The sequence below is a fragment of the Camelina sativa genome, chromosome 20, assembly GCF_000633955.1.
Source record: "Camelina sativa cultivar DH55 chromosome 20, Cs, whole genome shotgun sequence".
NCBI lineage: Eukaryota > Viridiplantae > Streptophyta > Magnoliopsida > Brassicales > Brassicaceae > Camelina > Camelina sativa.
Window position 1 is genome coordinate 17,943,256 of NC_025704.1, and position 12,766 is coordinate 17,956,021.

The 12,766-nt window shown below is 31.5% G+C and overlaps 1 protein-coding gene across 1 annotated transcript; it reads right to left on the reverse strand.

The window, feature by feature from the left end:
* On the reverse strand, window positions 5,191-6,656 carry LOC104771114 (probable membrane-associated kinase regulator 1). Its single transcript, XM_010495586.2, has one exon. The coding sequence runs from the start codon at window positions 6,512-6,514 to the stop codon at window positions 5,483-5,485; it is 1,032 nt and encodes a 343-aa protein (XP_010493888.1). The 5' UTR covers window positions 6,515-6,656; the 3' UTR covers window positions 5,191-5,482.

Sequence of the window (12,766 nt, forward strand, 5' to 3'; positions counted from 1 at the left end):
GAGAGAGAGAGAGAGAGAGTGAGTGAGAGAGAGAGTGAGTGAGAGAGAGAGAGTGAGTGAGTGAGAGTGAGTGAGTGAGTGAGAGAGAGAGAGAGAGAGTGAGAGAGAGAGAGAGAGTGAGTGAGTGAGAGAGAGAGAGAGAGAGAGAGAGAGAGAGAGTATTAAGTTAAAAAAACTGATATGGAATTAACTCGGTTAACGCAGCATATCAGTTGGTGTAAACGCTTAAATACTGACGTGTTGTGTCAAAACACAGATCCATATAAATTTGGAATTGCAAGTTAAGAGATGAATGATTGATATAAACAGATTAACTAGAGCATTGGTCCAACCAAAACAACGATACAACTATGAATTATCCCATTATTGGCAATTACATACATGGACAAAGTGAGATGTCATGATTGTGATTGTACATAACTAAAGATATGGAATTAAACACAAATTGCAAGAGAGACTGAGAGACTATTTACAAATATTTGTGAAATTTTAATTCGTTTGCTAACATTATGCAGTTTAACAAAAAATGAATATGTTAAAAACTTGAAGATTAGCACCAATATAGTCATATAGAAAACAGTGTCTAAATGGTGTTGTGTTTAAAATTAGTATTATACATACATAAATATATTTATATAGCTAATAATTAATATAACATGTATACATACATAAGAAATAAGACTCAAGATCGATGTTGAATAATAATAAAAAAAAAATGATGAAGAGGTCCCCATTCATAACAATAATTTAATTTCACTGTGCTTGTATTTATACCATCAATATGGTCAAGAAAAAAAAATGAAGACATTATTGGCTATGATTAAAATCACAGAAGTAAACATTTCTAAGTCTGTACTAGTATATAAGATAAACAAAGTGTATAGAAGCTTTGACTTTTGACCACATTAGAATCTTTATTACGTACCAACGCTTCTCAATGCAAAGAAGAGCACATGCATCGATCCACTTAGAACCAAACATATGCATATGTGATTAATGTTGTTGAGCTTCTACTCCACGTATACGATTTTAATTGTACTACCTGCAGATCATAATATCATTTCAATAACCCCTAACAAAATCTATAGAAACATGTGTACTGTCATGCAAATCACACTAATATTGGGATATTTGAGTTTATGGCATTGGTAAGGACAGCACTATAGATTGGTCTTGAATAGTGACGACATACGGTTTTTACGATACAATTATATACAATATATAAAATTATATTACTGTGAAATATTTATAAATTAATAACATCACAGAACAATAATATTTTATTAATTTAGTGATATATTAAGCCAAAATTTTAAAACTAATTTGAGACAAATAAATATATTAATTTATAGAGATTAAAACAAACTTGTGGGTTTTGTTGCAAATTTAAAATTTCGGAAATTATGGTATGCCTAGTTTTGTTGCAAATTTAAAATTTCTAATTGTAAACCATAGATGGGAAACAATATCGTACCTATTTCGATTTTTATGTATACAGTAGAACCTCTATAAATTAATACTTTTTAAATGAATAATTGGTATAAATTAATAAATTCTTTCGATTTTGAGTTGGGCTAGTATAAAAGATGACACATTTCGATAAAATAATAAAATAATAATTTTTTTGAGAATCCAGTGTAAAAATATAGTCCCATCAATATCATAAATTAATAATCAAGTAAACTAATATATATATATATATATATATATCTAAGAAAATCTTGTGAAATATATAACTCTATTGTTGTTGGCTTATTATTGAATTTGTATTTTTGTTTAACCTTTCCTATAATATTTTTGACTGCATCAAAACTTCTGGTGTTGTCTTCTCAAATCGCATCCAAAAATTATAGAGAGTTTTATACGCGATAATTGATTTCTTACGTATAACTTGTTATTAATGTACTGAAATATCTTCTTCAACTTCATTATCACCATGAAAAATAGTAGCAGTGAATTTTTCTTAACTATAAATTTATACTTTTTTGGTGTGGCAAAAACTATGAATTTATACATGTATCATTTTTACATGGATAATCTAGTAAACTATTGGCATCTATCCTCTATTACGATAACCAAAATTATTAATCAAATCATCAAGTTCATGAATCGTCAACTTCATAAATTAATATTTTATTAATTTATCGATAAATTAAAACCTCTATAAATTAATAAAATTGTATGGTCCCGACCTTATTAATTTACTAGATAAGGGCCCGCACGATGTGCGGGTTTAAAAACTGTTGAAAAAAAAAAATCTTAAACCTTAAACAATTTTTAAAAAATTTATAAAGAAAATTTATTTTCTAAAGTAAATATATAAATAATTTAAGTTAGAGAATATTTGTATTTACCTTCATACATTTATTTATATTTATATATTTTAATATATTATAACAATTATTACAATAATTTAAAGCTAAATTATATCCTACTAAAACTTTTGCCAAATATTCATCATTACAAATATTATTATTGTCAAATTTCAAAAACGTTTCACAACTTATTCACAAAATATTTTACATGCAACAAATTCATCAAAGCAACATATAATATTTAACCACGTACAATTTTAATCTATGTTTTACCATTAAAAATATGTTCTTACACCCAAAATTATTTTGTTGTTAAAGTATGCTCTTTATCACCACCTATAAAATGTCTTCTAAACAAATTAAACAAATTTTATGTTGCTTTACTTTCATTTTGGCATAATTATAGTTTTTATAATTACTAAAAAAAATTTGTGACATAGTTTCTTTAACCATGAAGTTTTTTTTACTCCAAATATATTAGATGAACAACTGGTGAAAATTATCTACTCGATTACAATGATTATATGACTAACCCAATAAAAGTTGAAAAATTGAAAGAAATTTAATATACTATACTAAAATAAAAATTTGAAATTTATAATAATGATGGTATATATAAGTCTTAGATAATTCAGATATACAAAATAGAAACTTTATATACAATCCAAAACATGACATATGTCATAATCACGTTAAGGATCAACGACCTATTTACTCTTCAGAAGTATCCAATTGTACCAAAACAACTTAACATTATGACCTCGTCTCAAATATTCTCAACTTATTTTTACCCGAATCAAAAGTTCTCATCTATTTCTCCATATACCTGGTTTAAACGGTTTACGAACCTAATCCGATAGAAAACCTCATAAATCCGGTTAGAAACCAATTTTAAAATGGTATATCGTTCCAACTTCCCAAATTTGAAACCGCTTCTCAATTACTCGATCAAGCAGCTCTTGGTTCAGTACCGAAATCATCAACATTATTCAGAAAAGAAAACTCTAAATTTCGACCAGAAACATCAACCACCGACTTATCTTCCAAACTTATAATGCTATTAACTGTAGAAACACTTTTGGAACCTCCATCAGTGTCTCCATCCTCGATTAAATTAGCGGGCATTATATACTTTGATTTCATTTCATTGCATCTGATAGCTTCTATTGAAAAACCCGCAGAAATCAAAGACCCACGCAATAGATTGGCAAAATTATATCAGAAAAAATAAATCAAAGATCAAAGTTTGCGATATAAACATGTAATATTATGTAGATATAATATTATTTTCTTAATTAGCTATCCTATTATATTTCAAAAACAATAATTCTTTTGACATAACTTATGTTATTCTTTTTAAATGTTTTATTCACTATTTATTTATTAATAATAATATACATACTTAGTGAATTACTTTTTCTGTTTATACATGTCAAAATTTTGTTGAGAAAACACGTATAATATAAGTAGCGTACAATGGAAAATAGATTAGCTTTGTTAATTTTCCTTTTTGGTTTAGAAATTCTTTTTTAGATATAAACATATAAATTTTATTTAGATTTAATGTTATTTCTTAATTAACTATTTTGAAAAATAATAATTTTTGACACGTGTCAACATCTCATCAGTATACTTGACACGTGTCATGATCATATTAATGGCTAATTCGAAAATCTAACTTTATATAATAAAATTTTTAATATAATAAAAAGATTAGTTCAAACTTCAATTCAAGCTTTTTTTCTAAGACTGCCAATCGGTTCTTCATGATCTTCGTTTTCTTCGCATGTGCCTTCACAAAATTTTTTTATTTTTTTGTGCAGTGCAAATAAAGACATAAAATTTAATGTGTTAGGTTATATTGTATAAAGGTTATATATCATAATTATACGACTAAATATGGATAGCACATAGTATATTTATTTTACCATGTAGTGGTTGAGAATCTTTGTAAGAGTGAAACTTTATTATGGATGGTACATAGTATATTTATTTTAGTTATTTTTTTAATATAATAAGATTAAAATTATCTTATACTTTGTTTAACCAAGCTTAAAAGCTGTTATTTTTGATCATTAAAATTGACACGTGTCACGATCTGATGATTTACTAATTTTGATATTTAATCGTTAAAATTGACACGTGTCACGATCTAGTGAGTTTTTAAATTTGATCTATAATCGTTAAAATTAACACTTGTCATAATCTGGTGAGTTACTAATTTTGAAAACCAAAGTTTATATAGTAAGATAGAGGTTTTACTGTATATTTCATATTTCCAATCAATCAATTCGAGCAAAGTGTTATTTTTTTTTCTTAAAATATATGTAAAAGTACATTATGTGCACCCAATAAGCTAGTAGTAACATTACTTTCAATAACTTTTAGCGTTTCGTATGTTACATCATATCTAAAACCATTCTTAGAAACATTGACTAAAATATATATTTTTTGGAATACAAATGTCATCATTTATATCAACTCGTCACATTTTAGCCCGACTTTTTCTTCCTTTCAATGTCACAAATTAGAGAGCCATTTGTCCACACAAAAACCAGAAATAATAGTTTGATACAAGATATTTTCAGTTGAGTTGTTAAAATATAGAAGTACATTAATTAATCATCATCAACATAGAACACCGACAATAAACATAGAGGGAGAGAAAAGATAAGGTAGGTACGAAGAAGTGAACCAGTTTCGCAGAATAGTACTTGATGAAGGTACTCAATAATCCAATCCTTCAATTATTTTTCTAAAAATATAAACCCCACCGTCGATTTCTTGTTTCCTTTCAATTATTTCACAACGTCTATATACCCTAAATTTACTTATAAATCTACTAATCATAATCAAACAAAATAACAAGATCGGAACAAAGAAACAATGTTGGTTGATCCATTTCTCATTAAACTCGGAATGTAAAAAGAAATTGAAACCAAGATGAATCTATCAAATGATTCATCTACTACAATGTATTATTATGAGTTAGTTAATCAAACAAAGTATAAAATAAAGCAACCAATAACATCGTTAATTAAATCGAATGTCTGGATCCTCACGCTAAGACAAAAGAGTAGATAAAATCTTTCAAAACGATCACTAGAAAATTGAGACATGTAATAAAAATAAAGACATGATAAAATGGATCCAAAAGATGTAGCTAGCTAGATCTCGAGACTACTAACCAAGGTCTTTTGCAACATTGAGTTCTTGCAATGAGCAATAGCTCCTTGTATAGCACTTTGTAACTCTTCCATTGAAGAAGACATACTATTGTTGTTGCTGCTGCTAGAGCTGGCTCCTTGATGTAACGGGAAACCGCCACGTGTCAGTACGCCGGAGTGACTCGGAGATGACCTCATCGACGATGGGCAACTCGCCGCGCATCGTCCTCGTTTCGTGTACTTCATTAGGTTTCCTGAGAAAGAGATCGATAAACCACCGCTGGAGGAAACACCGGTTGGAGCGGCGGTAGTGGCGGTGGTAATGGTGGTTGTGGCGGTGGTGGTTCCACGTATGTTGTTGCCGGAATCTTTGAGAGATGTTGTTGATGATGACTCTGTTTTTAAAACGGTGGAGCTCTGTTTTTGAGAGAACTTGTCGTATAAAGGTTTGACCTTTTTCATGTATTTGCGTATAACTTCTTTCGCGGTGGAGCTCATTCGTTTAACCGAAGACGGAGCTGCGGCGGCGGCGGAGGAGGTTGAGTGGTGGAGATTGGTTTTGGGGTCTTTCTTGAAAACAGATGAGAATCTAGCGAGAGAGAAGCCACCACCGGAAGATTTGTTCTTTGGAGGTTTAAAGAAGAAGTCTTCATCGTCAGTTACGGAGCTAGGACGAGAAGAGTCACAGCAATCAAGCGGAGGAGGGTGGAGGAGAGGGAAAGAAGCGGTGGAATCAGTGGAGGAGTTAGATTCAGTGGAGTCACGTGCTGCGGAGGTTGCGGCTGAGGAGGATGAAGAAGAAGTGTACTCCGAAGAAGAAGTGGAACATAGCGTACGGACGAGAGAGAGACGAGGAGAGAGCTGAAGAGGGAGAAGCTGGCCTTTGTAGAAGAGCTCATCGGCGGGGCAAAGCGAAGAAGAAGCCTTCCGAGGCGAGATCGAGACGTTGAACTCGAATTCCGACGAAGATGACGAGGGAGACGAGTAAGATTGCGGTGGTGAGTGACGTGGACGTGGTGGTTGACGTCTCATTGTGATCTTATCTCTCTCTCTACTACTCTTTTGTTTTGTATGAGTCTTTTGGCTTCTATGTAAATAATAGAATGATGCATTGTTGTTTCTAAATTTAATATTATAGTAATGTTTTTAATATTATTTTATTGTATGTTTATTAATGAGGGCTACTCTGCAGTGCAGTTGATATCATGAGAAAAGGCCACGATGATCGCCAGATTGAAGCTGTAGTCACATGCAATGTAATTAAAATAGTGTTATTATGGAGCGTAGGATTAGAGAGTTGTTTAGTGACGTTTAGTTAAACTATAAATATTATAATCAGTTTGTAGGAGTGAAGAGTGAGCAAAGCTAGTTGTGGCTTGTGGTCTGATCTCGGACAATTCCGGAAATTATGGTATCCCTAGTTTTGTTGCAAGTTCCATTTTCATTGACTTGAGCAACTCTAGTTCTCTTTTATATACAAGAAAAAAGAACTCTACACTCTAGTTCTCCTTTTTACCTTTTTTTACTTGGAGAGAAGTCATTAGTTAAATGTTTACATATTGTTTTGATAAAAACAGTTATCTCCTACCAGCTTGATATACATAGGAACAACAATCGAGTTGCAGACCTCCTGTCAAAGACCTCAATTCCAAACAATTCATGTTATAATGTGTATTCCCATGTTCCTTACTTTCTTGGCCAAGAACTAAGATGTAATAGTTGATTTATCGTAATAAGAAGTCGTTAAAAAAAAAAAGAAATTAAGAAAATTTTAAAGAAATATATATATATATATATATATATATATATATTTTTAACAGCAATAAGTCAATATAACTATGTAAAACTTTCACTTATTTCGCGGTTTAGTTTCCATAGTTTGGATGTTGTGTTACTGGGACCAGTTTCATTAATAAAACTATTTACAAAATTTATGTATCAGTTTAACATGGACCAGTAATGTAATCTGGTAGGAAATGGTGATATAATAACTAATAACTATATACATTTGTATAATGTATGAAAATGTTGTCGTCATTGTTGGGAAAATACAGCCGAAGGTATAAGAATCGTAATTCCATCACGTGACGCTAACGCCATGGGTGGCGATTGCTCTCTCGTCCTATCTTTCGTTCTTTGTTTTTGTTTGTTTTGATTACTATAGATTCTCTTATCATTTGTTTATTATTATATTTTCTACTACTTTTTAATCACGCCGTTTATTTTGGATGGGTTGAATCATTTTTCTTACTTGTTAAAACAACTACTTTCCCTTTCTCAGAAAACGAATTCTCAAGCATCTCTTTTGTAACAGTCTTTGCTAGATTTCCAACATACACTTACTTTGTAAGGACTATCTACAAATGCGGAATCTTCTGACTGAAGCAGTGATAAATCAGGAGATGATGCTATAGGTTTCTCTGTGATGTTAAACCTTTATTTCACGCCCTTCAACGGTCTGAGGTAATATATACAACATAAAGCTCTGTCATCTCTTAAAATATATACTGTTGCCATTGAATCTTTAGTGTCATATATACTGACTCCAACATAAAGCTCTCTCTCTCTCTCTCTCTCTCTCTCTCTCTCTCTCTCTCTCTCTCTCTCTCTCTCTCTCTCTCTCTCTCTCTCTCTCTCTCTCTCTCTCTCTCTCTCTCTCTCTCTCTCTCTCTCTCTCTCTCTCTCTCTCTCTCTCTCTCTCTCTCTCTCTCTCTCTCTCTCTCTCTCTCTCTCTCTCTCTCTCTCTCTCTCTCTCTCTCTCTCTCTCTCTCTCTCTCTCTCTCTCTCTCTCTCTCTCTCTCTCTCTCTCTCTCTCTCTCTCTCAGCTTACCACAATCTTTGCCAGTGAAAGCAATCCAAGCCAATGCAGATAAACTATCGGAAGCAGCCTTCAAGTGATTGAAAAAATCAGACCTTTTGCCTTCAGTCATTGCATTAGCTTTCATTGTAACATCATTCAACGGCTTTAGAAATCCAGCCAATCCAGCAAGGTTCAGGCTTCTGTTTCAAATCACAACAATGCCCAAAATTACACAAAACGAAACGATCTTAATCACACCCAAAAAAAAAAATCAAGGAAACATACCTGAGTTTGCTTGATGCGAACAAGCAACTCCTTTTGCGAAGCAAATGCTTCGGCGACAATCTTCGTCACATCAAGAACAACTCCACCAATCTTCTCAGCAGCGCTTAAGCCCTACCAACACATTGAGAAATCAGATCTTCATAAGCCAGAATCGAAGGATCAGCCGATGCGACATCATCATCGATTGAGAAATATCTTCTGCGGGAAACCCTCTTCAAGACGTTTAATCAAACCCTCTGCGACATCATCGTAACCGTAGCTTCAAGACGTTTAGTCAAACCCTCTGCGACATCATCGTAACCGCAGCTTCAAGACGTTTAATCAAATCCTCTTCCATGTTTTTCGAATCACACAGATGGAGATGAAATCGATTTTTTTTTAAAGAATGTGGATTTTGTTTTTCCTTTAACTGCCACGTACTACAAGAACTTGGGTTAAATCAGTTCTAATTGAAGAACAAAAAAAAAATGATCTAAGACCACTATTCAATTTATTTATAATTTAAATGGGGTTAGAACACTACAACAGTTCTCCCGTTAAGGATGGCCTTATATATCACTGACTCATAGTGTCATGGTGGTGTTGGAGCCATTTTGTTCCAGCCGCTAGTTACCTGGTCGATTAATAAGCTCCACTGTAAAGTCAGTCTATCATTAGTTTAAAATTTTTTAACTCATTAAACTATCAACTAACTAGAACACACTGCACCACTTTCATTGAATGGTTTAAAGATGTTGTGAATATAATTTTATTATATTAAGATATGTTATTTAGAATTATTTGTGTTTTTTTCGATCAGGTTTTTCTAGTTAGTTGATAGTTTAATGAGTTAAAAAATTTGGAACAATAATGTATTTTAGTGTTGTATAAGTCAAAACTTATGCTATTACATAGAAGACTTAGACAAGTAAATCCGTGATCGGAGTCTGGGCTTCCTTTAATGAGGCTATATATATTAGTTTCATTAGACTTTTTCATTGTTGAATGAATTGTCATGTTGTACTGGGCATTTCTAGTCTCACTATGCATTCACAGTCTAAAAATAACAAATGTCAATCTGGTAGCTTACTAAATGATACCACAACTATTAGTAGCTTGTTAGTTTCATAATTTTCTAAAAACATCCATTTTGTTTTATGCCCGCGGTAACTAGAGCTGTGATGCTAGCAGTAACTAGAAGTTGTCCTGTAAATGTAGGTGAGAGAATAATTATCTTCAAACGTAAAATTATTTAACTACTCTCATTTAGGGCTTGACTGGTTCAAACACAGCATTTGCGGTTAGGAGATTGCGGAAGCGGGTGATTGCGGTATTAAGCGTTATTAAGCATTTTGAATGACTAATTTAGCGTTTTAAAATGAGTGCGTTTGCGAGAGTTTACGACTGGTTGACCAACGGTTGCAATAGCGTTTAAAACATAATAAATATAATATATAATTACATAAATATTTAAAAATACTAAAAACTTTATTAAACTTTATTTATAATTAAATATCATTAAGAAATACTAAAATAATTATTCAAAAAACAAATAAATTTCATATTGAAACACTTATTACTTTATGCATTTGGTTTTCACCCAAAATTTAATCAAGTAATGTGATAAATGACAAAACATATGGTTTAGATTATAATTTTCTCTGCTAAATCTCACACACTCAATAAGTTCTTCACATTGAATTACAAGACCAAGGTAAATTAATTATGAAAGAGTTGAGAAGAGTCATTGGTGATTTGTTTTAATATTTTCACAAATAATCTTATTTTCTTAAACTTCTGATAAAATGTTATATTTATTTAGTTTTTTTTTTAACTTATGTGCAGTGTGCCAATAGTTTTACATCATGTTTTTTGGGTTTTTGTTAATTGGAATCTTATTTTCTTGTAATTGTTTATTTTCTAATCTCCTCAATCTTATTTGTACTTTATTTTCTCTCATCTTTAATGGGTACAATGGTTAGATAGAAGATATAAGAAAAAATATTTTAATATTTATGATTTGTTTTATAAAAAAAAAATTTCCAACCGCAACCGCATGCGAGAAAGAGCTTTTGGAATTCAGAAGTTTCTAGCGGTTAGGAATGATTGTAAGCGGTTTGTGTGATTGACACCAATTACTAGCAACCGCTACCACCCGCAAATGCAACGTTTGTGAGAGGTAGCGGGAGAACCAATCAACACCTTAGTCACTCGAAATGATAACATGATTTAACTCCATTCAAAATACCGGTAAGTGGATTACATGTCAACTATCTCTGATTATACAAAAAAATTTAGATCACTTCTGATTATACAAAAAAATAAAATCCTACAGAGTCAGTCAACCTTTATGTAATGGCTACATGCCCCATCTATCATACATAATTATAGCCCAACTTTAATTTTAGTTAGTGACATGAACAATGGTTAGGGAATTAAATGAAATGAGCATTAATTTTTGTAGCTTTAAAAATGAAAATTGATTAATTTTTCTTCATTACAAGGGGCTTTGTGGAACAGAGAACAGCATAGAGACAAGAGTCCCGATGCCGACGTTGGAGAGAGTGGTGTGATGAGGGGTCTCAATAGTTGGGACAGAGAGAAACTTTTCTAAAACTCAAATGGTTGCAAAGGGATGAATAATTGAGAAAAAAATACTATTTTACTTTTATAACATCACTTTTTTCCATAAGATTTATAATTTAGTAAAGTGAGACTGCAATTATAATTACTTAATCTAACCCCATAGTTTACTTAAATAATTTTATTTTGTTTGCTAAAAAACCCAAAATTTATTTTCCAAAATTAAAAAGTATATCTAAAAATCACTTAACTTATAGGAAAAATTTAACCTCATTTAAATTTTTAAAAATAATAATGTAAGTATAATTATTTTATGGGTTAATTGTAAAAAGCCCTCCTTTTATAACCATAAGAATTTTGATACGGTGTTGTTCAAAAAAAAAAAAGAATTTTGATACGGTAAAAATATAATATTATTATAAATATACTAAATAATTGTCTCATCGTGTTGGCAATATTTAGTTAATCAAATTTTATAATTAACAATAAAAATATGTTATATAATTTTAAACATTGAACCAAAGAAACAAAATTAACACACAAATACTACTTTTTTGTTTTGTAATATAAATACTTTTTTTGGTTTCTTATGCCGATTTATCCTTATTATTGACGTTGATATGGTTGTATTTTTTGTATTCTTGCATGTTTTGTTTTTTGTTTTTGTTTCTGTTTTGCAATCTCCCTTTGTAGTTGACTTTACTTTTCGTTTATGTTCTGACTCATCAATCTTTTCGTTTACTTTTCCTGGCTTTGGTTGTGGTTGAGAAGGAATCATTTGCCGCAAGTTTGAACGGCGTCTAGGTACTTCCACCGCCTGCACTTCCCTTGCTTTCTTCCGCCTGCACCGTCTAGGAATCATTGTTTTCTCATTTAATTTCTGTTTTATAATTAATCTACTGTGTGGTGTGATTTTTTCTATAATAAAAAATGTCACAAAGTTTGTAAACTGTCTATGACCCCCAAAATTTATAAACACGGCCATGGCAATAACCCTCAACTATTATGCAACGGTAAAATTGGTGTTAGAGCCATTTTTGCTGGAGCATGAGCTAATGACTCCGACATACAAGATAATTTATTCTAAATGTTCTTTATTTTTTTATCAAAATAAAAAGGACTTCTTATGAAATTTTTTGAGTGCAAATCAACATAACTTGAAAAGGTTACGTTGATGCGTACGATAATTATATATGGTTTAAAGATGACATCAACATCTAAGAATTAAGAAATTAGCTTTTGAGGTCAAGTTTTGATAGATAGGATTGGTATGGTCTTAATCTTATTAGTGTAAGGTAACCCTTAAGGACCATTATGGAAAGGGATCTTAATTAGTCTAAAAAGGTGTGGATGAATATTGCAGATAAAAAGACCACAAGGAAAGAAGCAACAACAAGCATGTACAAGGAGCTTGCTGCGTTTGATTCCACTCCCAATAAAGTTTCGTGACATTGTATTTGAGGGGATCCAATAAAAGCATGAAGGCGAAGGAGCTCTTTTAAGTCTAAGGTCACAAAGACAAAGTCCATTCGAAATGAGAATATTGCAAATAATGCCATGCACAGTGTTAAAGTTTATCTCCAATGCCATTTACCCAATTGTCTTCTCCCGCCTGCCACAAAGAGAATGTAAAGAGA

Excerpts from the sequence above, each read along its gene's own strand:
- LOC104771114 (XM_010495586.2), bottom strand. The coding sequence starts at position 6,514 with ATGAGACGTCAACCACCACGTCCACGTCACTCACCACCGCAATCTTAC.